Source organism: Agelaius tricolor, unplaced genomic scaffold, assembly GCF_023055355.1.
Source record: "Agelaius tricolor isolate 1412-34295 unplaced genomic scaffold, bAgeTri1.0.p SCAF_19, whole genome shotgun sequence".
In the NCBI taxonomy this organism is placed as follows: domain Eukaryota; kingdom Metazoa; phylum Chordata; class Aves; order Passeriformes; family Icteridae; genus Agelaius; species Agelaius tricolor.
Window position 1 is genome coordinate 1,043,138 of NW_027269279.1, and position 22,996 is coordinate 1,066,133.

Below are 22,996 nucleotides of genomic sequence, written 5' to 3' on the forward strand. Positions count from 1 at the left end.
CGTGGCCGCCGGCAGCACCGCCCAATGGGGACGCGGTCCGTGCGGGGCGCGGCCAATGGGGAGGCGCGGGCGGCGGGCGCGGGGGGCGGCGCGGCCAATGGGAAGGCGCGGGCGGCAGGCGCGGGGGGCGGCGCGGCCAATGGGGTGCGCGGGGTGCTCGGGGCGCTCGGGCGCGGCGGCGCGGCCATGGCGGACGCGATGGCGGCGGGCGGCCCGCGGCGCTGCCGGCGGCTGGAGGGCGAGGCGGCGCGGGCCGCGCTCGCCAACGCCGACACGCTGCTCTTCGACTGCGACGGCGTCCTGTGGCGGGGCGAGGCGGCCGTGAGCGGCGCGGCGGCGACGCTGGAGCGGCTGGCGGCGGCGGGCAAGCGGCTGTGCTACGTGACCAACAACAGCGGGCGGACGCGCGCGGCCTACACCGAGAAGCTGCGGCGCCTGGGCTTCCCGCCCGCCGAGCCCCGGCACATCTTCAGCTCGGCCTTCTGCGCCGCCCGCTACCTGCGGCAGGCGCTGCCGCCCGGCGCCGCCGCCTACGTGCTGGGCAGCGCCGCGCTGGCCGCCGAGCTAGAGGCCGTGGGCATCCCGCACGTCGGCACCGGGCCCGCCGCCCTGCCCGGGCCCGCGCCCGCCGACTGGGTGCAGGCGCCGCTGGAGCCCGCCGTGCGCGCCGTGCTCGTGGGCTTCGACGAGCACTTCAGCTACGCCAAGCTGTGCCAGGCGCTGCGGTACCTCCTGCGCGGCGGCTCCGAGTGCCTCCTGGTCGGCACCAACCGCGACCACCGGCTGCCGCTCGAGGGCGGCGCCGGCATCCCCGGTGCGCGGGGCCGGGGGGTGGAGCGGGTGGGCGGTCTCCGTGCCTCGGTGTTGTGGTGATAAAACACGAGAAGTTCCACCTCAGCTTCAGGAAGGACCTTTTTCCCTGGGGAGTGGCAGAGCCCTGGAGGAGCTGCCCAGAGAGGTCATGGAGTCTCTATCTCTGGAGATGTTCCAAACTCGCCTTGGCACATTCCTGTGTCACCTAATCCAGGTGGCCCTGCCTTGCAGGAGGTTGGACTGGATGGTCTCCAGATGTCTCCTCTAGCTATCCTGGGATTCTTTGAGGTACCCCGGGCATCCCAGAGCCTTTCCTCCACAGCACCCCTGAAAGAGAGAGAATCCTTATTGATCCTTTACTTGGGAATAGCAGTTCCCTTTTGACGCTGCAGGATGGAATTCCCACCTCCTGCCAGGCTTTAAGCACCACCTCTCCTGGGACCCACCATTGCCTCTGCCTGTAAAGCTGAGGCGTCCATTCCCAGTGTCCTGAGCGGATTTGTCCTGGCACGTGTGGGCGCTGAGAGCCTTCTGTCCCTAATCCCTGCTGCCTGTTCCTGCAGGGACAGGGTGCCTGGTGAAGGCTGGGATGCCTGGTGAAGGCCGTGGAGATCCTTTCTGTCCCTAACCCCTCTGCTTGTCCCTGCAGGGATGGGGTGCCCGGTGATGGCCGTGGAGATGCCCTCTGTCTGTCCCTACCCCCTCTGTCTGTCCCTAACCCCTCTTTCTGTGTTCCCCAGGAACAGGATGCCTGGTGAAGGCCGTGGAGATGCCCTCTGTCTGTCCCTACCCCCTCTGTCTGTCCCTACCCCCTCTGTCTGTGTTCCCCAGGGACAGGATGTCTGGTGATGGCCGTGGAGATGCCCTCTGTCTGTCCCTACCCCCTCTGTCTGTGTTCCCCAGGGACAGGATGCCTGGTGGAGGCCGTGGAGATGCCCTCTGTCTGTCCCTAACCCCTCTGTCTGTGTTCCCCAGGGACAGGATGCCTGGTGAAGGCTGTGGAGACAGCAGCCCAGCGCGAGGCGTTCATCGTGGGCAAGCCCAACCGCTTCATGTTCGACTGCGTGGCCCAAGAGTTCCCGGTGGACCCCGCTCGCACCATCATGGTGGGGGACAGGCTGGACACGGACATCCTGATGGGCAACAGCTGCGGGCTGACCACGCTGCTCACCCTGACCGGGGTGACAGCCCTGGACGAGGTGCGGGGCCACCAGGACAGCGGCTGTCCCGCCAGGCACAGCCTGGTCCCTGACTACTACGTGGACAGCATCGCCGACCTGCTCCCTGCTCTGGGGCAGTGAGGGGCCCGGGGCAGCCCCGGCAGCAGCCCCGGCAGTAAGGCACGCACTAGGTACTCCCCGGGGTTAGAACCCTTCGCTTGTCTCCTCTCTGTCCTCTCGGTATGATTCTGTTTACATCTCGGTCTGAAATGCACTTTGAACAAAGGGGGCATTACAGGGGCTGGGCTTGGGGCTGGCTGTAGTTGTAATGCATCGATCCAGTACTGGTGGTGCTCCATGGTACAGCTGGGCTGGGCTGGGCTGGGCTGGTTGATCTGAGGGCAAGGATCATGTCCTGGCCAGGCTGGGCCATGGCTCGGCCTGGTCTGTTCAGGGAAACGACTCTTGGGATGTGCAGTACCTCTGGTTGTACTTGGAAACACTTGTGCAGCTGGTGTTTGCCCTTGGGGTGACTCTTTTTCCCAGCTGAGGCCCTGTTGAGGGGCACAGCCCCACGTCAGGTCACACAAATTCATCTCCTTCCTTTGACCACTGCACATTGCACTTGTGATGCAGATTGGGATGATCCCACACGACTGCAGACCTTATCTGCTGCACACAGTGTCTGTCCAAGGTCAAGAGTGTGTAAAGCACATGTACACACTGGCACTCCCTGAGCATAAAGTTAGAATATATTTAAATTATAAATAGAGTCTATGATAATATATCTTGTTTCCCAGGAGGGAGGATGAGAGGAATGTACTTAGCACTGAGTTAATTCTCCTAAACGGTTGCATTTGGTAATGCAGAGAGTCTGTAGCCACACAGGGTTGTCCCTCATTCCTGCTGCTTCCCAGGAATCCCTGGATCGATGTGTACCGAGCTCCTGCACTTCCCTCAGCATCAACGAGCCACTTCCCTTGGCTTTAGCTGCACAATCCCAGTTCCTGCTCAGTGCTTGGATGGAGGTAGTGCCCAGGACAGCTGTCCACAGGGAGCCCTGTGGCTCTGTCTGGCTGTGTGTGACAATAGCTCGTGCTTCCTTCCCATCCCTGAGGTTCAGATCTTCCGTGTGTGCCGGCAGGGGCTGGGCACACTGGGTGGTGAGGAGTGCTGGCTTGCTCAGGGATGATTCTCTTTGATCTCCAAGTGGGATTGGGCAATGAGGGGCTCACCACAGGGTGGTTTTTGTGCTGCCTGAATCCCACAGTGAAAGCTTTTGCATTAGAGAATTAATTGAAAATTATATATGCAAATAACACGCTTTTATTGCATAGATTCCAGTATCTACAGTTCAGTTGAAGCACTGGTTTTCCTTCCTGTCCAGCTGAGGAGCTCGGGCAGTGCTGATGCCCTTTCCTGCCTGGTAACTTGTCACCTTCTTAGCACAGCAATAACCCTGCAGTCCAGAGTGTCTCAGTGTTCCCAGAGCACTGGCTGAACCTCTGAAGGGCTGTTTGTTTGTAATGTGGAGTTGTGGAAGGAAGTGTGGATAATCTCTTCTGCAAAGTCCCAGAGGCAGAACTTGCCCCTGGTCTGGGTAACCTGGAGATGGACATTGTGGGCTCACTGCAGGTCGTATCTGATGTAACAGTGTGGGTTTGGATTCAGTCTCTGTTTCTGGTGCTTTTTGTGTCAGGATGTGTCAGGAAAAGGTCAGGAGAGTGTCCAGCATCCCTCAGGCAGCTCTGTCCCTGCTGAGGGCTCTCGCTGGCAAGGGAGCCATTGCCTGGGCTCAGGGGTGCTGGAACGTGCTCAATCATGCTTCAAATCTCTGTTCTGACTTCCAAACTGTTCTTAATCCTCTACTTGAATTCCCATTAAACAAACCTGCTCTCCCCAGTGTTTCTCACCGTGTGGTCTGGTCTCCTGAGCTGTGCTGCAGCTGTCATTGGGAATCCTGGGGGTCAGGGATGGTTTGGGAAAGGACCTCAAAGCCCACCCAGTGCCACCCCTGCCATGGCAGGGACACCTCCCACTGTCCCAGGTGCTCCCAGCCCCAGTGTCCCACCTGGCCTTGGGCACTGCCAGGGATGCAGGGGCAGCCCCAGCTGCTCTGGGCACCTGTGCCAGGGCCTGCCCACCCTCACAGGGTAGAGTTTCTTTCCAACACCTCATCTCACCCTCTGCCATTCATTCCCCTTTGCCCTGCCCACGCCCTTGGCCAAAGTCCCTCTCCTTTCCTGTGGGCTCCCTTCACCCAATTTGTTCAGCCCTGGGCTGTGCATGACAGGAAAATGTCCAAAGCCTGCATTTTCCCTGGGTAGACATCACATGAAGGAATTCTTGGCTTTTCCTTGCCTCCACACCTTGGTTATGTCAGCCTGGCAGGTCTGGAACGTTCTGGGGGCTCCTGGACTGCTCAGGATCAGGACACAGGTGACAGTGTGAGAGCAGTGGAGGCTGTGGCAGTGACTTTGTGGCACAGCCCTTTTCCCTTTTCCTCCGAGGGTGGCACAGGTGTGTCTGTGTGTCCGTGCAGCCCAGGGACAGCAGGATCAGCACCTGGCTCCAGCCCATGGAGCTCCCGTTGAAATGTGGGAATTGCCGCTGCCACAAGGGCAGGCTGCCACTGTCCTCTGGGCATTTGATCTCTCCAGGAGCCTCACCTGGGCCCGTGCTGGGCCGTGCCAGCCCCGGGGCACACAAAGGCCCCGATTGTGGCTCCTGCCCACGCCGGGGCTGAGCAGGAAGAGCCGCGCCCGGCACTGACAGCAGCGCTCAGCTCAGCTCCCGCCTCAGGTTTCCTCTCCCGTGGAGCCCCTGGGCTGTGAGGCACAGGTATTTATGGGGACAGGTATTTATGGCCCACGGACACACGGCCAGGCTCCCCAGGTGTGCCTGGAGCCGGGACCATGCCCAGCCTGAGCGTGGGCAGGAGGCAGAGCCGCAGCAGCCGGGTCCTTGTCTGAAGGGAGCATGGAAGGAGGGGACGGCGCCGGCCCTGCTGCCCCTGCAGTGAGTATTCCCTGTCCTGCAGTGAGCATTCCTTGTCCTGCAGTGAGCATTCCCTGCTCCTGCAGTGAGTATTCCCTGTCCTGCAGTGAGTATTCCCTATCCTGCAGTGAGTATTCCTGAGCATTCCCTATCGTGCAGTGAGTATTCCCTGTCCTGCAGTGAGCATTCCCTGTCCTGCAGTGAGCATTCCTGAGCATTCCCTGTTCCATCAGTGAGCATTCCCTGTTCCATCAGTGAGTATTCCCTGTCCTGCAGTGAGAATTCCTGAGTATTCCCTGTCCTGCAGTGAGTATTCCCTGTTCCTGCAGTGAGTATTCCCTGTCCTGCAGTGAGAATTCCTGAGTATTCCCTGCCCCTGCAGTGAGTATTGCCTGTCCTGCAGTGAGTATTCCTGAGCATTCCCTGCCCCTGCAGTGAGTATTCCCTGTCCTGCAGTCAGTGTTCCTGAGCATTCCCTGTCCTGCAGTGAGAATTCCTGAGCATTCCCTGCCCCTGCAGTGCTCTGTGCTTGCCTGATCCCCCTCCCAAGGGGCAGAGCTCCTGCCATTCCCACGGATCCTGGGAGGGTTCTGTGGATCCCCAGCCCAGCTCCTGCCAGGAGCTGCTGTCACTTGGGCTCAGGTGCCTTGCAGGTGCCTGGGCTTAGCTGGGATGAACTGGTCAGGTTGCAGGGCAGAGGAGCCACGGCCAGGCTGCTTGGGATGGGGGTGAGCTGTGCCCTGCTGGGGGCTGGGAGCTGCTGGAGTTCTCTATCTGCACCTTTCCCATCAGAGGGAATTCCACTGGTTATTGACAATCTGCCAGTCACTGCAGGGCTGGGGCTCTGCTCTGCTGGAAGTGATAGGATTTCAGATAGGTGCAAGTTTAACTCACTGCTTTTCTCAGGGAATAACCTGGGGGTTGCCTGTTTCCAATAAAGATCCATAACTGTCCCAAGGCTGGGTGAGCCCATCCTCGTGCAGCTGGAGCACATGTAATCCTGGGCATGGATTGAATTTCTCTGTCCTTCAGAGGATTGAGAAACAGGTTATTTTTTAAATGTGGGCTGTGTTTGAGATTATTGAAAGCACATTTTCTGCTTTGTAAAAATCCCGTTATGTGCCATGAAGTTAAATTTAATTGCTTCAATATAAGAATTAAAGTAAATTAATAGAGCCAATAGAAATGTCACAGCGCTGCCAAGCTCTTTTCCTTGGTCTCATGGAGAATAATTTAGCAAGAAAATCCAGCAGAGCCCAGCACAGGGAGGGGGACAGAAGCAGGATCACTCCACACAGGGTCTGATTCCAATGCTGACTGTCCTGCTGGGGATTTCTGCTGTAAACCACAATAATTTAATTTGTTGTTCCCTGTGTCTGGAAAGCTGCTGCTCCAGCCCTGCCCTGGGGCTTTGCAGCTTTCCTGGCTGTGCCAGTGCTGGGTACCAGGATGCTGGATCTGAATTCCAGCACTGTGGGGTTATTCCAGGTGCTGCAATGGTTTGGCAGCTCTGCACTCCAACCAGTCTGCACAAGGGTTTGTGTCATGAGCTGGAAACTTGTTTGGTGAAAAAGAATTGGCAGAAGGGTCAATTTTAACTCCTGTTCCTCCTTCTTTTGCCTGGCTCCCAGGACAGGAGGGCCACAGCACACTTCCCAGCTCCCTCCAGGACCTTCTGGATCATCCTGTCAGTTGCCTTGTTGTTTTTTGCAGTTGTTGGTGTCAGTGTGGTGGGGGTTCTCAGCTTCTCCCCCAGCTCTGCCCAGGTAAGGGATGCTGATGTGGGCAGGGAGCCCTGAGCTGTGTGGGAAGCAGTTCCAGGAGGGATGGGTGGGCTGAGCTCTGGCTGAGTCTGCCTGGATCAGTCCCTGGCCAGTGCAGGAAGGTGCAGGTGGGGCTGGGGCTCCCCTGGCCCTTTCCTCCAGCACCTGCTGCCTTTGGCACGAGAGGCAGCGGGGTGAGGATGGAGTGGTGGATCATCCTTCCCCTGGGTCAGAGCCTGCTCCTCTCCACCGCTCAATCAGGCAGGATCAGGGCCCAGCACGGGCCCAGCTGGGGCTGAGGGTGGGAGATGCTGCACACAGGCACGGGGCAGCTGCTGGTGGGTGCTGCCCTCCCACTCCTCGTGCCCAGGCTGGCTCCCAGCTCCTCCGAGTGACACTGCAGGGCCAGCAGGAGCCACTGAGGAACCAGACAGCCGTGGTGGACAAGGCCAAGAGCACTGTCACCTACTACATCACCTCGCAGAGCAACCTGAGCGCCGTGGTGCTGTACGACAGCAGGAACGTGAGTGCTGGGGCACCCCTGCCTCCCCAGCTCCTGTTTGCTGCCTCCCTCTGCACCTCTAGTCATGAACTCAGAGCAGGGCAAAGGGAATGGCCACTCCAGGGCTTTCCTGGGCCAGGGCTGGGCGTGTGCTGCCTGCTCCAAGGGCACATCTGTCCACAGGGCTACGTGTGCTACAAGCCACTGGAGCAGCGAGCCTGCTACCTGAGGAGGATGGAGCCCTGGGACCTGCAGATGGCTCTCAACACCTCTGAGCACAGCGTGAGCAGCTGCTGCAGCATTCCCGGGGCAGATGGGGGCTGGATGGAGCTTTGCACAGGGGCACTGAGCGTTCTCCCTGTGTGGATTTGCAGGGGGGACTCTCCACCCCCAAGGAGCCAGGGCAGGGCTGTCCCAGCGCAGGGGAGCAGTGGCAGCCCCTGTTCTGGGGCATTCATTGCTCACGGGAGCAGAGCTGGGCCCCAGGCTGGGCTCTCAGCCAGCTCTGAGCAGCAGCTCCTGGCTGTATCCATGCCTGATTGCTGTGGGAAGCAGCAGAGGCAGGGGATGTGTCCCATGGAGGTGAATTAGGCAGGGCTCCTGCAGGGCCTGCTCCCACTGGATTCTGTTACCTGCTCAAAAATCTGGGGGAGGAAAAACAAAGGGGGTTTGTTACCAACTGCCAGGGAAGGAAGCTGGAGGCAGTCGTGTACAAGGACCCTCAGAACAAAGTGTCAGTGGAGGCCTGGGCAGGGGCAGATTCCATTTCCAGGAGACAGAAAGCCCCATGCTTTTGTGCCCCTGCCATCTGCTATCCATTTCCTCAGTGGCTCCTGGGGGTCCTCAGTCCCCACCTTACTCCCAGAGAAGTGTGGGAACACAGGCTCCCAAAAGGGATGCAGGGAGAGGAAAGCACCTGCCCAGCCCCGAGGCTCCTCAAGTAAAACTTGGTGGCGCTGGGCTTGCCAGCAGCCCACAGACAGACAGACAGACAGACAATGAGAGCTGGCAGCCTCGCCTGGGCAGCTGGCAGGAGAAACCTGCTGGGCACACAGCACTCCTGGGTGTCCTGGGAGCCCGAGCAGGGCTCTGGGGACACGGTGCCTGCCTTGGGAGGAACCAACAGGGCCTTTTCTTTCAGGCTGAGCAGCTGCTCCAGCCCAACAACCAGACCAAGTTCTACCGGGAGTTCCTGGGCATTGTGGCAGGGCAGCAGCTGGAGCCCAGGGCCCTGGGGGAGGCTGTGCAGAGCCTGTGTGAGCACTCCTCCATCTTCTGGGTGCGCAGAGCCCACGGTGAGTGGGGCACTCCCCTGGCACAGCAAGCAGGAGCTTTTCCAGCACCTCTAAGAGGATCAGGCTGTGCTGCACAGCAGCTGATGCATCCCAGGACAGGCTGCCAAGGCCCAGCACAGGGCCAGGTGACCTCTAGTGCAAAATCAGACCATTGTCCACCACCCCTGAGTGCTGGCTCGAACCCACCCCCTGTCCTGAGGCGTGGCACTGGGAGGGGCTCAGAGCTGCCCCAGCAGCACAGCACAGCACAGCACAGCCAGCACCCAGAGCTGTCCCTTGAGACATTGCTGGTTAATCCCTGTCACCTTCATCCTCGGCCAAAGCAGCCTGCTGAGCTGTCAGCCTGCTCCATCTGACTCCAGCTTGAATAAGAAAGGTCATTCCCTGAGGCTTTCCCCTTGCTCAGCTCACCAGGGACCCTGCAGGAGTCCAAAGCATCAGGGGGACTCAGCAGGACCACAGCATCCCTGGGGACTGTGCAGCTGCAGGACCACAGCATCCCTGGGGACTGTGCAGCTGCAGGACCACAGCACTGCTCTCACTGCTGTCCTTGCTCCTTGGCAGGGCCGGGGAGGCAGCGCCTCATCTACCTGTGCATTGACATCTGCTTCCCCAGCAACATCTGTGTCTCCATCTGCTTCTATTACCTGCCCGAGTGAGTGCTGCAGCCACGCCGCCCTCTCTGCCCTCACGCTGGGACTGGATTCCTCAACAGCCTCTGACCTCCACGAGGAAGGGAACACCTGCAACATCCCCAGAGCTTCCTGCTGATTCCCTGCTGCAGGTCAGGAGAGTTTAGAGAAGCAGGAGGCCTCTGCTCAGCACTGTCAGCACAGACACTGCAGCTCTGCTCCAGGGCTGTGCCTCATCCATAGGAATTAGGAGACCCAGGCCCAGAGGAATCCCGGGAAGCAGCTGGAGTTTTGGGGCTCCAGGCTCTGCTCAACACAAGGTGGTTGTTGTTACATCTGGGGGTGGTTGGCTTTAGGAGAGCAGCTCTCCAAGGCACTCCGTGAAACACTTTGAATAAAGGGATTGCAAACCAACACAAGAGCTGCTTCTCCTCTTTGCTCAGCCTCTCCCATCACTGGCAAAGGCTGAGGTTTATTTTTTTCCCACTCTGAGGTACAGGAACATCCAGAGCTGTCAGCAGCTGATGCCCCAGGGATTCCTGCAGCTGAGCTGTGCCCATGTCCCTGCAGTGGGACTGTGCCTCCCTCTCCCATTCCCTCCCTCAGGGCCACACACGTTTCAGCAATGTCCTGCCTGGAGCTGAAGCCTGGTCTCAGCCCAGGCAGCTGCAGCTGCCCCTGTCAGAGCCCCAGCCCTCTCCACACAGGAGGGGATGGGTACAGAGCGTGTCCCATGCTCTGGAGAGGGTCTGGCAAGGCAAGGGCAAACAAGCAGAGGTGCTGTCCTTGGCACACGTGCCCGTTATCCCAGGACGCTGTCATTGAAGGCCAGGCAGACCACGGCTTTCTGGTGGCCACTGTATTCCCTCTTGATCTCCCCTGTCTCCACACACCACAGTCTGGCCAGGTTATCAGAGGAGGCTGGAACACAGAGTGAAAAGAAAAGTGGGATGTATATATATTTTTTTTTAATCTTTTAAGTTTCTTTTTTTACTATTATTCTAAGAAATACTTTGCTCTTGCTTCATTCAGCTGTCCTTAGGGCTGGTGATGACCAGCAAGGCAGAGCAACTCAGTGCACTTCTCTGCATGTGGGGTTTAGCTCTTTTGGAGAGCAGTGAGTGTGGAAATTACCACAGGTGTGCTCAAGGGACGAGCAGGCTGTGAGCTGTGAGATGAACAGCACACTGGAGATCTCCTCTCCACTTCCAACAGCTGCCCCAGTGCAGCAGCACAGAATGCTCCAGCCAGCAGAACTGGCTGCTCCCCCCTCACAGCCCCTGTGCCCCAGGCTCTGCCATGTCCCAGCCAGGGTCCCTGGTCAGGCCCTGGCCCAGCCCAGGTGGAGCCTGACCTGTGACAATGTACTGGGAGTCCCCGGAGAAGGCGCAGTCCCACATCCAGCCCCGCGACGTCTCCCCAGGGTTGTTGCTCTTAATGCTCAGCTCTGTCATCAGAGAGAAGTTTGAAGTCCTCCAGATCTTGCACGTCTGATCTGCAGAACAGGTGGCCAAGAGCCTGAAAGAAGGAGACATCTGAGGGCAATCTCATCAGTCACTGTCCCCCTGTGGGCCTCTGGTTACACAGACCTGGGCCAGGGCCAGTGACAGCCTGGAGATCTGTCCCCATTGTAATCAGATCTCCTTACACCTGCACTGTCAGACTGAGCAGATTCCAGCTGAACAGACTCCGTGAAGGAGCTCACACTGCAGCAGCTGGATCCCAGCTCATGGCTGCAAACCTTGCTGAGCTCAGGGAGCATGAGTGGGACAGCCCTGACAGCAACGCCGTGGTGCCACATGCCCTGCCTCCTGTCCCACTCCTCCCTGGGGACCTGCAGTGTGCAGCCAGCAGCAGCCACGGCTGGAGGCACAGCTGGAGGCACAGCTGGAGGCACAGCTGGCCCCTGCCTGGCCTGGGAAGGAGCTGAGGGCTCCACACTCACGTGGAGTCGGGGCTGAACTTGCACTGCAGGGCGTAGCGGTTGTGAGCCGGGATCTTGGTCTTGGGGATGAGCTGCGTCACCTCCTCGCCGATGCCGCCCGTCAGGTTCCACACGTAGCAGTTTCCCTGCAGCAGAGACACAGAGGGATCTGTGCCCAGGCTGTGCCCAGGCTGGGGGATGCCCGCCCAGCCCAGCTGCCACCCCAGCAGGGCTCACCGAGCTGTTCACAGCTGCCATGTAACTGGCGTCGGGGTCGATGTGCACTGAGTTCACCGACACCTCGGGCTCGGGGATCAGCTGCTCGTTGTGGTCAGTCTTCAGGTCCCAGATGTGGATGGCCCCGCTCTGGTCGCCCACGATCAGCTCTGCCTGCAGGGCACACGGCTCTGTGGGCACCGTGAGCTGCAGCCTGCAGCTGGGACCCACGCTGTGTCCCTGCAGCACCACTGCAGCTGCAGCCTGCAGCTGGCACCCACGCTGTGTCCCTGCAGCACCACTGCAGCTGCAGCTGGCACCCACACTGTGTCCCTGCAGCACCACTGCTGTGCTGCTCTGGGGTTAATCAGCACCCTCCTGTCCTGCCTCCTCTCTCCCCAGCTCAGGGCTGTCCCCCGCCCTGGCTGTCCCAGCTGGGTACTGACTCCATGACACCCAGCAAAAGGCAGTTTCCCTCCTCAGAAGGGTTTACTGATCTCCTAAACCCCAGAGCAAACAGAGCTGTCCCAGTTCCAGGGCTGTGGCACAGCCACAGCAGCCAAGTGGTTTTCAGCACGTCTGAGAGGCAGCATTAAGGGGCAGGTTGGCCACTGAACAACTGAAGCACTCAAGGGTGCAGATACCAGAAAACACAACCTGAAGTGGGTTTTTCTCTCTCTCTCCCCTTCTCAGGGGAAGGACAAGAGCCAAGGGCAGGAGTCCTGGCTCTGATCCCGTGCTCAGAGCAGAAGACAATGCTGGCATGTCTCCACTCAAACCAGGCCTTTATCGACAGCCCTGCGCTGTCCATAATTTTAGCAGAATCCCTAGAGGAGATCAGGTCATCAGGCACAGCTAATCCTGTCCCTGGGAGCAGAGGCTGCTTCTGAGGAGACAAACACCACTCAATGCATTTATCTGGCAGCACAAAAGTCTCTTCTGGGCTGCTCAGCCCCTCTCAGCAGGTGTAAATGCTGAGTCCAAAGTTTTCATGGCTTTACTCAGGCCATGAGGAATCCCTGAATAATTGGATCAGCATCTCTGCAGAGGGAACTGCAGAGCCATGGAACTGCCCAAACAAATGCTGCCACCTTTGGTCTAATTAACCACCTTCTGCTCACAAACCAACACTCTGCACCTCAGCAGCACCGTGGGCAGGGATTATTTCACATCTAAGGCCTTTATTCAGCAATATTCATTTAATGTAACACACTCTCACAGCACTGACACTACCAGAGCATTTGGACAGTCTGCTCCAAATAATTGATCTCAAATTTAGCCTGAAATTCCCCATTTGCAAAATTAAACCTTTGCCAAATGAAATGCAAGGGAACATTTCCATTACTCAGGACTTTACAGAGGTTTGCACAGCCCTGTCTGCAGGCAAAACCACAGCCCTGCAAGCCCAGCCCAGCCATTAGCACTGATTGATCCCTATTGATTTCCCTGCTCCTGCTCCCTTCAGCCTCTTCAAGTGCCCCCACTCCCCCTCTGCTCAGCAACAGCTGCTGAACCCACTGGGGAGCTCCAACCAAACCCCACCCAAAGGCCCCAGGATGCTCTTCCTTGGCAGTGTTGTCACCCTCAAGCTTCCCAGCTGCCACCACTGTGCCAGCTTTGCTCCCATGCCATCCCCAGGGATGCTCCAAGGGCATGTTTGCTCCCATGGGATGAGTCCCTTTGCAACAGCCACCAGGTCATCAGCACAAACACACTGTGTGAAGGCCCCAGGCCATTTCTGTGGTAGCCCATCTTCTGCTGGGGTACCCCCTCTCTGCAGCCCCTCAGGTTTACCCAGAGGAGCCACAGGAACAGGGTGCCCAGGGTGCCCCTGCATCCTGGGCAGGGCTCAAAGCCAGGCTAGATGGGGCTTGGAGCAGCCTGGGGCAGTGGAAGGTGTCCCTGCCATGGCAGGGGTGGAATGGGATGGGCTTTAAGCTGTTCCTCTTGATCCTGAGCTGGGAATCCCAGAGGATGCAGCTTCCTCACCTGGTTGGGGTGCAGGCAGACACAGTTGATGGGAGCGTTCACCTGGAAAATGCGCTGGCACTGCAGGTTCCGGGACCTGTGCCAGTGAGGGAGGGGTGCTCAGGGGTTGTGGCACCTGTGCCAGTGAGGGAGGGGTGCTCAGGGATTAGGGGATCTGTGCCAGTGAGGGAGGGGTGCTCAGGGGTTGTGGTCCCTGTGCCAGTGAGGGAGGGGTGCCCAGGGGTTGTGGCACCTGTGCCAATGAGGGAGGGGTGCCCAGGGCTGCGAGCTCGGCCCTGCAGCCTGGGGAAGCCCCGGTGCCCACCTGAGGTCCCAGATGCGGGCCATGCAGTCCTCCCCGCCCGTGTACATCCAGCGCCCGTCCTCGTGGAACCCCACCGAGGTGATGTTCTTGCTCACGCCGTCGTAGTTGATGACGGGGTTGGGGTTGTTGGAGTTGAGGTCGTACATGCGGATGTGCTGGTACCCTGCAGGCACCGGGCAGCGGCTGAGCACCGGCTCAGCACCGGGCAGAGCTCAGCACCGGGCAGTGCTCAGCACCGGGCAGGGCTCAGCACCGGGCAGGGCTCAGCACCGGGCAGGGCTCAGCACCGGGCAGGGCTCAGCACCTCAGGCTCACCTGCGGCTGCGATCATGCTCCGGTCCGGTGTGATCTCCAGGGCGTTGACCTGCTGCGGGCGCCGTTAAGGTCGGTACGCAGCATCAGCGGGCCCGAGGCGGGGCCGGCCCCGAGCCGCGGGGCCGGCGGGGAAGGAAGGAAGGATACGGAGTCCTGGTGCTGCACCGTGCGGGTGCAGATGCCGCTGTGCGCCTGCCAGAACCGCACCGTGTGGTCGTAGCCGGCCGTGGCCAGGATGACCGGGTCGCTGCCCACCGTGCCCTGCGCCGCGTTCATGGTGCCGCCGCTCCCGAGGCCTCCGCGCTCAGGGCGCTCCCTAAAGCCTGCGGGTCTGTGTCACCCCGCGGGGTGTCGGCCCGGCCCGCGGTCTCCCTCACCCCGTGTCCCCCCAGCCCCGGTCCCGCTCCCGGTCCGCTCCCGGTTCCCGTCTCTGCGCGTGCGCACAGCCGGCCCGGGCCGCGTCCGGCGGGAGCGCGCATGCGTAGGAGCGGGGGGAACGGACCATGGCCGGGATGCGGGGGGAGAGACGGGCGAAACCACGGAGCGCGGCGGGGGGAGAGCGCGTGCGCAGCGTGCCACCAGGGGGCGCAGGGCTGGAAACGGGACAGGGGATTTGGGATTGGGATTGGGATATGGGGTATGGGGTATGGGATATGGGGTATGGAATATGGGATATGGGATATGGGATATGGGATATGGGATATGGGATTGGGATATGGATATGGATATGGGATATGGGATTGGGATATAGGGTATGGGGTATGGGACATGGGATTGGGGTATGGGACATGGGATATATGGGATATGGGGCATGGGATACAGGACATGGGATGTAGGACACACGCTGGGCACAGGGCACGCACTGGGCGCCAAGTATGGGACATGAAACGTGGGACACAGTACATGGGACACACACCGGGCACACACCAGGCATGGGACACGGGACACGGGACATGCGCTGGGCACACACTGGGGACAGGACCTGGGACACAGGACACACACCAGGCTCCAGGCACAGAGTACACACCGGGCATCGCTGGGCGGGGGCGGGCACTGGGCACGCACCGAGCCCGAACGGGCACTGGGAACCGACACCGGGCACGCACCGGGCACGGTGGAGCCGCCCCGGGGCCGCCCCTCGCGCAGGGGTCAGGGCGGCCGGCGGCTCCGCGCTCCGCCGGTGCTCCCCGCCGTGCGCGTGTGGCACGGGGCGCTGGGCACGGTGCCCGCTGTGCGCGGCGGCGGCGGCGCCCGGTGCATCCCTCCTCGCTTGGCGCACCGGCGGGCACCGGGCCCTTTAAGAGCGGCGGCGGCGGCGGCCGTGCCCGTGCCCGTGCCCGCGCCCGCTCCCGGCGGTGCCCGCGGCCGCCCCGCACCTGCCGGTAAGGGCCGGGGGAGTGGGGCGTGCTCGGGGCCGGGGGATGCCCGCGCCGCGGTGGGGACCGGTACCGGGAGGATGCGGGGATGCTCGGGGGGATGCGGGGATGCTCGGGGGGATGCAGGGCCCCGGTGCCGCAGGGAAGCCCGGGGAGAATGCAGGGATGCTCGGGAGGATGCAGGGAAGCCCGGGGAGGATGCAGGGATGCTCGGGAGGGCACAGGGATGCTCGGGAGGATGCAGGGATGCTCGGGGGGATGCAGGGATGCCATGGAGGACGCAGGTGTGCCCGGGGCCGCAGGAGCGCCGAGCAGAGCCCGGAGGGTGCCGTGGGCTGCGGGAGTGCCCAAGGGATGTCCTTGGTGTGGGGCGTTGTGGGGTGTGCAGGGTTTGGGGGTGTGGGTGGTGCCCCGCAGCTCAGAGGGATGGCTGGGCTGTGGAAAGGGTCCCTTGTGCCCAGGGGCTGCTCCGGGTGTGCTCCAGCTTCCCGGGAGGGAACGGGAAGGGACAGGGACCAGTTCTGCTGGTCCTGGGGGGTGGCACGGGCTGGTGACAGCCAGGCGGGCCTTGGAATGCTCTGGAAGCACGGGAGCGTGCACACGAGTGTGTGAGCGTGCCCTCGAGGTGTGCAGGGAGCAGCACGGCCCGGCCAGGGCTGCACTGCCGGCGGTGCCGGGGCAGCGGGCTCGGCATGGGAACACCGCGAGCACCGGGGCGGGGCTGGGGGCAGCCGGGTGGCACCCGACAGCCCCGGGACACTCACTCGGCTCCCTCCCCCGCTCAGGGTTTGTTTGCTTCCATCCTCCTCCTGGGGGCTCTGGGAGGTGAGCGGGGAGCCGGGCTGGATGCAGGGCGCTGGGAGGGGGTCGGGGCCAGTGAAGCGTTGTCAGCCCGGCCGGTTGTGCGGAGCCTCCCGGGGCCCGTGGCAGCGCCGTTCCCCACCGGCAGCAGCCCATGTGACGTTCATAAATACAACGGGTGCTCGGGGCGAGGTGCCGGGCTGGAGGGGCGGCATCCATGGGCTGAGCCCTCCTCGGCTGCCCGGGGATGTCCCCGTGGGGCAGAGACTCGGCCCCTGGCTGTCCCCGTGGGGCAGGGACACGGCCCCTGGCTGTCCCCGTGGGGCAGGGACACAGCCCCTGACTGTCCCCGTGGGGCAGGGACACGGCCCCTGGCTGTCCCCGTGGCTCAGGGACACGGCCCCTGGCTGTCCCCGTGGGGCAGAGACTCGGCCCCTGGCTGTCCCCGTGGGGCAGAGACACGGCCCCTGGCTGTCCCCGTGGGGCAGAGACACGGCCCCTGGCTGTCCCCGTGGGGCAGAGACACGGCCCCTGGCTGTCCCCGTGGGGCAGGGACACGGCCCCTGGCTGTCCCCGTGGAGCAGGGACACGGCCCCTGGCTGTCCCCGCACCCCTCGGGACTCCCCCTCCGGCCAGCGCCCACCCCTCGCCCTGGCTGTGCCAGGAGCTCCAGCCCTGGGAACCTGCCCTATTTAAATAAGATAACGTGCATTAAAAACACCGAATCCTGGCGAGCTGACAGCGTCTGTCTAAATATTTATCCCCGCTCCGATCAGGCGCTGTGTTCCCATGACAGCGCCATTAGCACTTGGCATATTTATGGCCTTCCTGGGTGCTGGGCCCCCCTCGCTGCGTGCCCAGGGGCCACCGACCCCCCTCCTGCGTGCCCCCTGTGCCCTCCCGTGCACCCAGTGCTGACCCCTGGGCTGGCAGCCATCCCCAGCCTGGCACGTCCCTGCCGGGCTGGGCTGCAGCTGCCGGGAACCTCCGAGCTGGGCACGGCAGGAGCGGGAGCCACATTTGTCCCCCGCAGCACAGGAGCTGCAGTGCCAGCAGGGAAGGAGCACAGCGAGCAGCCCGATCCCCAAAAACCGGCTCCTGCTCCTCCTCCTGCCCAGGGGCACCGAGGGCCTGGGTACCTGTGGGCACCGGGCCGGGGGAATGGAGCAGGGATGCTCCAGCTCCTGCATGTCACTGTCCTGTGACCTGGCCTTGCTGGGGCCTCGTGCTCTGGGGACAGACAGCATGTCCCGCTGCCCAGGGGCTCCCGGCTCTCAGCCCCTGCACCCCCAGCAGGTTTTGGGGGGGATCAGGGCTGTGTCTGGCCAGGGGCTCCCTCGGAGCCGCGGGCAGCTCAGCGCGGCTCACCCCGGTGCCACCGCTCTGGCAGCACAAACAAAGCCCTCGCCATCAGCTGAGCCGCTCTGCCAAAATCTGCTTTTCACTTCCCCAGAGCGCTGAATTTAACCCTGAGCTCGGTGTGTTTGGGGGGCACTCACCGGGAGCTCACCGGGAGCGCCGGCGGCAGCAGCGGCGGGGCCGGGGGGCTGTGCTGCCCTGTCCGGGCCCCACCGAACACCCCAGAACCGGAGGAACAGGAGAAAGAACGGGCAGAAGTGCCTGAGCGTGGCTCCCAGGAGGATCCCTGCTGCCTCTCGCACGGCCCCTGCGGCTGCCAAGGCGCTCCGGGCTGCCGCTCTCACCCCGCCGGTGCCGGGGCCGTGCCGGTGCCATCCCCGGGGCTGGCATGTGCCCGGGGGGCTCCCAATCGCCTCTTCCCTTCCCGCAGGGATGCGCCGTGCCCGCCCCGTGATGCAGCCCCGTCCAGCCGCCCTGTGACACGGCCCTGGCGCGGGGCTGACCCGGCACCGCTCGGGATCCCGGCGGGGCCCTGCTCCGCAGCCACCCCGCCCTGTTTGCTCGGGCACCGGCCTCACCCTGCGGGCAGAGGGAGGCGGAGCCGGCCGCTGGCCCCACGCTGGGGCACACGAGGTAGGAGGGACACGGGGCACTGCCGAGCACGTCCCCGATGGGCACCAGGCTGGCCAGAGGGGCTGCCCCCATGTCGCCTTTCTCGGGGTCTCGTGCTGCCTCGGGCAGGGCAGCAGGGCACGGTACGTGGGGCTGGGTGGGCTCACCTGGGGTCCTTGCTGGCCGTGGAGTGCCAGAGCCCGTGTGTGTCCCCAGAGAGCCCAGAGATGGCCTTCCAGAGGAGCCACCGGCTGAACCTGCTGCGCCTCGTCGTGCTGCTCCTCGTGGCCTTGGCTGGCATCAAATTCTTCTTCCGTGACAGGTGAGGTGACAGCAGGACCCCAGGGGGGGCCGGGGGCTGTGGCACCCCCTGGGCTGTGCTTGTGTGGTGCTGGTGCCCCCACAACCCCACGGACACCCCCATCCCTGCCCCACTCCCTGCAGCTTTACCCTGGAGCTGCACAAGCACGTCAGCAAGGACAGCGGGTTCTGGGGGGACACGGGTGACGTCGTCCAGGACGTCATCCCCCAGAGCCAGCAGGTTCTGGAGGTCCCTGCAGCAAAGCTAATGACCCTGAAGCAAAAGCAGCAGGTCCCCAGGGATGTCAGTGCCACCGAGATGAGGCTGGTCCACCTGGACCTCAAGGGAGCTGCGCCCAGAGTCTCCTACCTGGAACAGGTGAGGATGCCCAGGGACAGGGAGGAGGGGATGCACTGATGGGCTCAGCCCCTGCTGACACCCGGGCTGTGCCATCCCCACTGCTGAGCCCACCCTGCCCACCCTGCAGGTGTTCCCCCTCCTGTCCCAGCTGGGAGCCAACGGTGTCCTCATCGAGTACGAGGACATGTTCCCCTTCAAGGGGGAGCTGGAAATCCTCAGGTCCCCGTACGCTTACAGGTGAGCAGGGCTGTGTGCAGAGTTGGCTGTGGGGCTGTGGCCCCCGCAGGTCCATGTGGGTGTGACCTACCTGGCCCCGTGCCCACTATAACCACGGTCAGAGAGCCAGGCTGTGCTGCTGGGCAGGGTCCTCCTGCCCTTACAGGCCAATGTTTGTGCCCCTCAGTAAAGTGCACACGTATGTGGGGTAACCAGGGCCATGTGGGCAGGGTGCCAGAGGAGGGGGAGGAGGGGGAAGTGCCCCCACGCCCTGGCAGAGGCTGAGCCTGTCCCTGCCCTCCCAGCGAGGAGGACATCGAGCGGATCCAGCAGCTGGCAGAGCAACACAAGCTGGAGGTGGTTCCCCTGGTGCAGACCTTTGGCCATGTGGAGGTAGAGGGTGCCAGCCCTGCTCCCCATCCCAGATCACAGGGGTTCCCCTGGACCCCCCTGATGGCTCCTCCCCGCAGTTCATCCTCAAGCACGAGAAGTTCCAGCACCTGCGGGAGGTTGAGCGCTTCCCCAACAGCTTCAACCCCCACGTCCCCGGCACGCTGGCCCTGCTCAAGAGCATCCTGTCCCAGGTGATCGAGAAGCACCGGCGCTCCTCCTGGATCCACATCGGTGCAGACGAGGTGGGCAGGGGCTCTGCAGGGACCCCAGCCCTTGCCCCAGGCGCTGGGGGTGCCCCCAGAGCTGCTGAGTGTCTCCCTTCCCCCAAATCCAGGTTTTCCACCTCGGGGAGGGGATGGACTCCAGGAACTGGATGAGCCAGCACAAGGGCGACGTGGGCACCATGTACCTGAAGCACATCAAGGAGGTTCTGGGCTTCCTCACGGCGCAGTACTGGGGGCTGCGGGTGCTCATGTGGGACGACATGCTGAGGAAGATCAGCGTGGGAGCTCTGCGGGGTGAGGGCACGGGGCGCAGGGTGGCACCTGTGCCAGGCTCCTCAGCTCTGTGCCCACCCTGGCAGGCGTCACACCCAGTGCCAGCAGGAGCCCGTGCCCTGCCCTGGGGGAATGTGGCTCTGGGGAAGCGTGAGGAGCCCCCGGCTCCCTCCTGCTGCCAGCACCACCGCCCCCTCTCCCTGCAGAGTCCGGGATAGCCAAGCACGTCTCACCCGTGCTGTGGTTCTACGCACCCGACTTCGAGGCTGAGCAGATCGGTAAGGTGACGTGCCAGGCCCTGGGGGCGGTGGGGGGATCCCCCCGAGCCCCCGCAGCCCCCTGGGGACAGTGGCACCGGTGGTCCTGTCCCGCTGCAGTGCAGTTCCTCACCAAGTACGTGGAGAGCGGCTTCGAGGCCGTGTGGTTTGCCAGCGCCTTCAAGGGCACCACGGGGCCGGCGCAGGCCTGGACCCCGCTGAGCTACCACCTGAAAAACCACCTGAGCTGGCTGAAGGTGATGCAGGCCGTGCCACGGCTGGCCCCCCTGCGCTTGCAGGGCGTCGTGCTCACTGGCTGGCAGAGGTAAGGGGAGGTGGGACCCCCGTGCCCTCCCGCTGCCCACAGAGCCGTGCTGGCACGGTGCTGCCTGTCCCTGGCCCCGGCCCTGTCCCTGTCCCACAGGTACGATCACTACTCAGTGCTCTGTGAGCTGCTGCCCGTCAGCATCCCCTCGCTGGCCATCTGCCTGCAGACCCTGGTGAACGGTGAGCCCCCAGCCCTGGCAGCATGGCCAGGCTCAGCCCCAGCTCCCACTGCCTGCCAGACCCCGTCCTGCTGGGCAGGGCACTGGGGGGGTGGGAGGAAGAGGAGGAAGAGCTTCAGCTCACTCCGTTTTGGAGGTGTGGTGAAGCCAGGGTGAGCCTGAGGGTGAGGTGTCCCTGGCTCCTTTGTCCCTTTCCTCGCCCTCCCAGGGGGCTTCACAGAAGAGGCAAAGAGGAAGGTCCTGGATGTGCTGGGCTTGGAGAGTGTGCAGCTGGAGCAGAGCACCTGGTGTGTGGCACGTGGTGGGGGCAGTTGCATCGCAAGGGATGCACTGGAGGGAGGCAGGGGCTTGGTCACCCAAATGGCCTGGCCCCAGACCTGCCAGGGCGCTGGGGTTCACCCAGCTCAGTGCACCCCGCGCGCTGAGCCCTCACCTTCCCCTCCCTTCCCCCAGCGAGGGCAGGGGGGTGTTCCCCGGTGTGGAGATCTACCACATGGTGGAGCAGGTTAATGGCCACCTGAAGGAGAGCATCCTCAAGGCACTGGAGGAGGAGAGGTAACAGGCAGGGGGAGCAGTGGCATTGGTGCCTCCGGCCGTGTATTTCCATGGGAGGGGACCTGCCTGATGCGCAGCTCCCCATTGCCGGTGGCCCCTGTGCCCCCAAGTCCCTCGTGCCTCTCCAGTGCCATCAAGGGCTGGTTCAGCCCCTACCACAGGAAACGGCAGTTTGGGAACCCCCGCAACATGGAGAGCTTTGGCAGCAAGGTGCTGAAGTAGGTGGTGCCGGGGCTGGGAGGAGTCTGCACGGGGCTGCGAGGGCTCCCTCGCGGGAGGGAGCTGCACCCCTGCTCTCGGCCCTCCAGGCTCCACGAGGACTGGGAGAGCTTTGTCCGTGACCTGCGTGCCCAGCTGGACAGGATCTACTTCCCTGACACGGTGGAGGAGTGGCTGGAGGAGAACGTCAACCCCTACCTGGACCAGCTGCGGGACCTGGTGCGGGACTACCGGGCCATCATCCGCCTCAAGGGCCGGCCCAAGGCCACGTAGGGGCTGCAGCCCCGGCTCCCGCTGCCCCCTGGCTCTGGGGCCACCATCGTGCGTGTGTGTGTGTGTGTGTTTGCTGGTGACAGCGCTGCTGCTGCTGTCTGCACTGTACAGAGCCCCTGCACTGCCCCTCCACAATAAAGTATTTTCGTAGATATTGCTGCTTGCCGGGGGGGCACAGCTCTGCCCCCGTGCAGGGAGAGGGAGCTCGGGCTGGTGTGAAGGGCTGGGCTCCACCGGTGACAGCCCCCGGGCCCCTGCTCAGGCTCTGATGGAGCCGGAGGGGTTGGCAGCCGCAGGGCAGAGTGTGACAGAGCTCGTGGGGACACCCGTGTGCCTCCTGCTGGCCTCGAGGGTGGCCGTGCCCTCCCTGCGCAGGATCCAGCGTGTGCCTGCTGCGTGCTGCATGTCCCAGGCCAGGGCTGGCACCTGGGACAGAGCAGGGACACAGGGACGGGCAGGGGCCCTGCCAGGCTCCCAGCAGCACCCGCTGCCCAGCGCTGGGTCTGCTTCCAGTCTCTGTGAGTCCCTGATCGCTGGGAGGGCTGGGAGCACAGCGGTGCCTTCTTCAGCCTCCAAACTCTGCCTTCATCTCTTCCTTCTTCTCTGTAATTCCAGCCCAGGGCCCCGTGTGCTCCCAGACCCCCCTGCCTCCCGAGCCCGGGCCGAGGCCCCGCTGCGCTGCTTTCCCATCGGAAAGGCAGCTGTGCTGGGGGATCTCTGCGTGGGATGAGCCCTCCTGCTGCTGCTGCTGCTGCCTCTGGTTCCCACAGTCAGATTTCCACGTGCCTGTTGCCCACGGTGCCCATCCTAAACCCCCCGTGCCCCAGGCTCTGCCCGTTCCGGGCGCCGCTTTCTCCCGGCGAGTGCAGGGCAGGAACGGGGACATTTCACTGCACATTCTTGTGCTCTGCAAAGACCAACCCGACTTGGCAAGAGCCCCGGGGAGCCGCAGGAACGCCAGGCTGGAGCTCCTCCCGCAAAGCCCGGCTCAGGAGGGGAGGAGGGACGGGGTTGGTGCGCCCCACCGGCCCCACACCGCTCCCGGCTGCCCCGGGTGTGCCCCGGTCACAGAGGTCCCGGTGCCCGGCGGGGCCGCGGGGGCAGGAGCTGCCCCGTGCTGGCTCGGTGCGGGGTGACCGGCGGTGGGGGCCCAGCAGGAGGGAGCCGTGGGGCACAAAGGGACCTTTGTTGAGGCGCTCCGGTTGTTATCAGGTGGTGGCAGATGTGAGGGAAGCCCCCGAGCCGAGCGCAGCCCCAGCCCCCAGCCCCGGAGCCCGGCTCAGGGCCCCGTGCGGCGCCCGGCTGCGGGATTAGAGGGCAGATTAGACGGCGCTCCGTGCTGGCAACCCAAATGTCCTGGA

General features: G+C 63.0%; 4 protein-coding genes across 9 annotated transcripts; 3 read left to right on the forward strand and 1 right to left on the reverse strand.

Moving 5' to 3' along the window:
* The first annotated feature begins 124 nt into the window (after positions 1-124).
* Positions 125-3,875, forward strand: PGP (phosphoglycolate phosphatase). The gene is made up of 2 exons (XM_071444835.1): positions 125-814; positions 1,789-3,875. Exons 1-2 carry the CDS (start codon positions 187-189, stop codon positions 2,112-2,114), a joined length of 954 nt encoding a protein of 317 aa, XP_071300936.1. The 5' UTR covers positions 125-186; the 3' UTR covers positions 2,115-3,875.
* A 2,711-nt stretch (positions 3,876-6,586) lies between these two features.
* BRICD5 (BRICHOS domain containing 5) lies at positions 6,587-9,568 on the forward strand (the record flags this gene model as incomplete). Its single annotated transcript, XM_071444686.1, has 5 exons — positions 6,587-6,736; positions 7,104-7,256; positions 7,419-7,517; positions 8,377-8,530; positions 9,095-9,568. Coding segments are annotated over 5 exons (651 nt in total), but the record flags the coding sequence as incomplete, so codon positions are not given.
* A 20-nt stretch (positions 9,569-9,588) lies between these two features.
* On the reverse strand, positions 9,589-14,347 carry MLST8 (MTOR associated protein, LST8 homolog). Its single transcript, XM_071444833.1, has 8 exons — positions 14,058-14,347; positions 13,911-13,962; positions 13,596-13,758; positions 13,292-13,367; positions 11,324-11,476; positions 11,108-11,232; positions 10,517-10,680; positions 9,589-10,083 (listed from the first exon to the last, which is right to left on the reverse strand). Exons 1-8 carry the CDS (start codon positions 14,184-14,186, stop codon positions 9,965-9,967), a joined length of 981 nt encoding a protein of 326 aa, XP_071300934.1. The 5' UTR covers positions 14,187-14,347; the 3' UTR covers positions 9,589-9,964.
* A 361-nt stretch (positions 14,348-14,708) lies between these two features.
* Positions 14,709-21,787, forward strand: LOC139598418 (hexosaminidase D-like). 6 transcript variants are annotated; one of them, XM_071444796.1, is made up of 15 exons: positions 14,709-15,292; positions 17,541-18,079; positions 18,275-18,380; positions 18,503-18,737; positions 18,847-18,956; positions 19,241-19,328; positions 19,406-19,570; positions 19,663-19,846; positions 20,032-20,103; positions 20,203-20,407; positions 20,507-20,589; positions 20,797-20,875; positions 21,042-21,143; positions 21,272-21,353; positions 21,452-21,616. In XM_071444796.1, the coding sequence occupies exons 1-15, from the start codon at positions 14,715-14,717 to the stop codon at positions 21,482-21,484; spliced, it is 2,661 nt and encodes an 886-aa protein (XP_071300897.1). In that variant the 5' UTR covers positions 14,709-14,714; the 3' UTR covers positions 21,485-21,616. The 6 variants fall into 6 exon arrangements, with proteins under 6 accessions (XP_071300897.1, XP_071300895.1, XP_071300898.1 ...); XM_071444794.1 differs by having other exon boundaries at positions 14,710-15,292; positions 21,272-21,361; positions 21,452-21,787; XM_071444797.1 differs by having other exon boundaries at positions 14,712-15,292; positions 17,877-18,079; positions 21,272-21,361; positions 21,452-21,787.
* The last annotated feature ends 1,209 nt before the right edge of the window (positions 21,788-22,996 follow it).

What these genes read in the sequence shown, in the direction of transcription:
- LOC139598418 (XM_071444794.1), top strand. Translation starts at nt 14,715, where the DNA reads ATGGGGCATGGGATACAGGACATGGGATGTAGGACACACGCTGGGCAC. An exon ending in AGGTCCCCGTACGCTTACAG is followed by an intron (nt 18,957 to 19,240) that starts GTGAGCAGGGCT and finishes CTGCCCTCCCAG; the next exon opens with CGAGGAGGACATCGAGCGGA. An exon ending in TCCACATCGGTGCAGACGAG is followed by an intron (nt 19,571 to 19,662) that starts GTGGGCAGGGGC and finishes CCCCAAATCCAG; the next exon opens with GTTTTCCACCTCGGGGAGGG.
- PGP (XM_071444835.1), top strand. Translation starts at nt 187, where the DNA reads ATGGCGGACGCGATGGCGGCGGGCGGCCCGCGGCGCTGCCGGCGGCTG. An exon ending in GGGCGGCGCCGGCATCCCCG is followed by an intron (nt 815 to 1,788) that starts GTGCGCGGGGCC and finishes TGTGTTCCCCAG; the next exon opens with GGACAGGATGCCTGGTGAAG.
- MLST8 (XM_071444833.1), bottom strand. Translation starts at nt 14,186, where the DNA reads ATGAACGCGGCGCAGGGCACGGTGGGCAGCGACCCGGTCATCCTGGCC. An exon ending in CGGTGCAGCACCAGGACTCC is followed by an intron (nt 13,963 to 14,057) that starts GTATCCTTCCTT and finishes CGGCGCCCGCAG; the next exon opens with CAGGTCAACGCCCTGGAGAT. An exon ending in GAGCATGATCGCAGCCGCAG is followed by an intron (nt 13,759 to 13,910) that starts GTGAGCCTGAGG and finishes CGGTGCCTGCAG; the next exon opens with GGTACCAGCACATCCGCATG.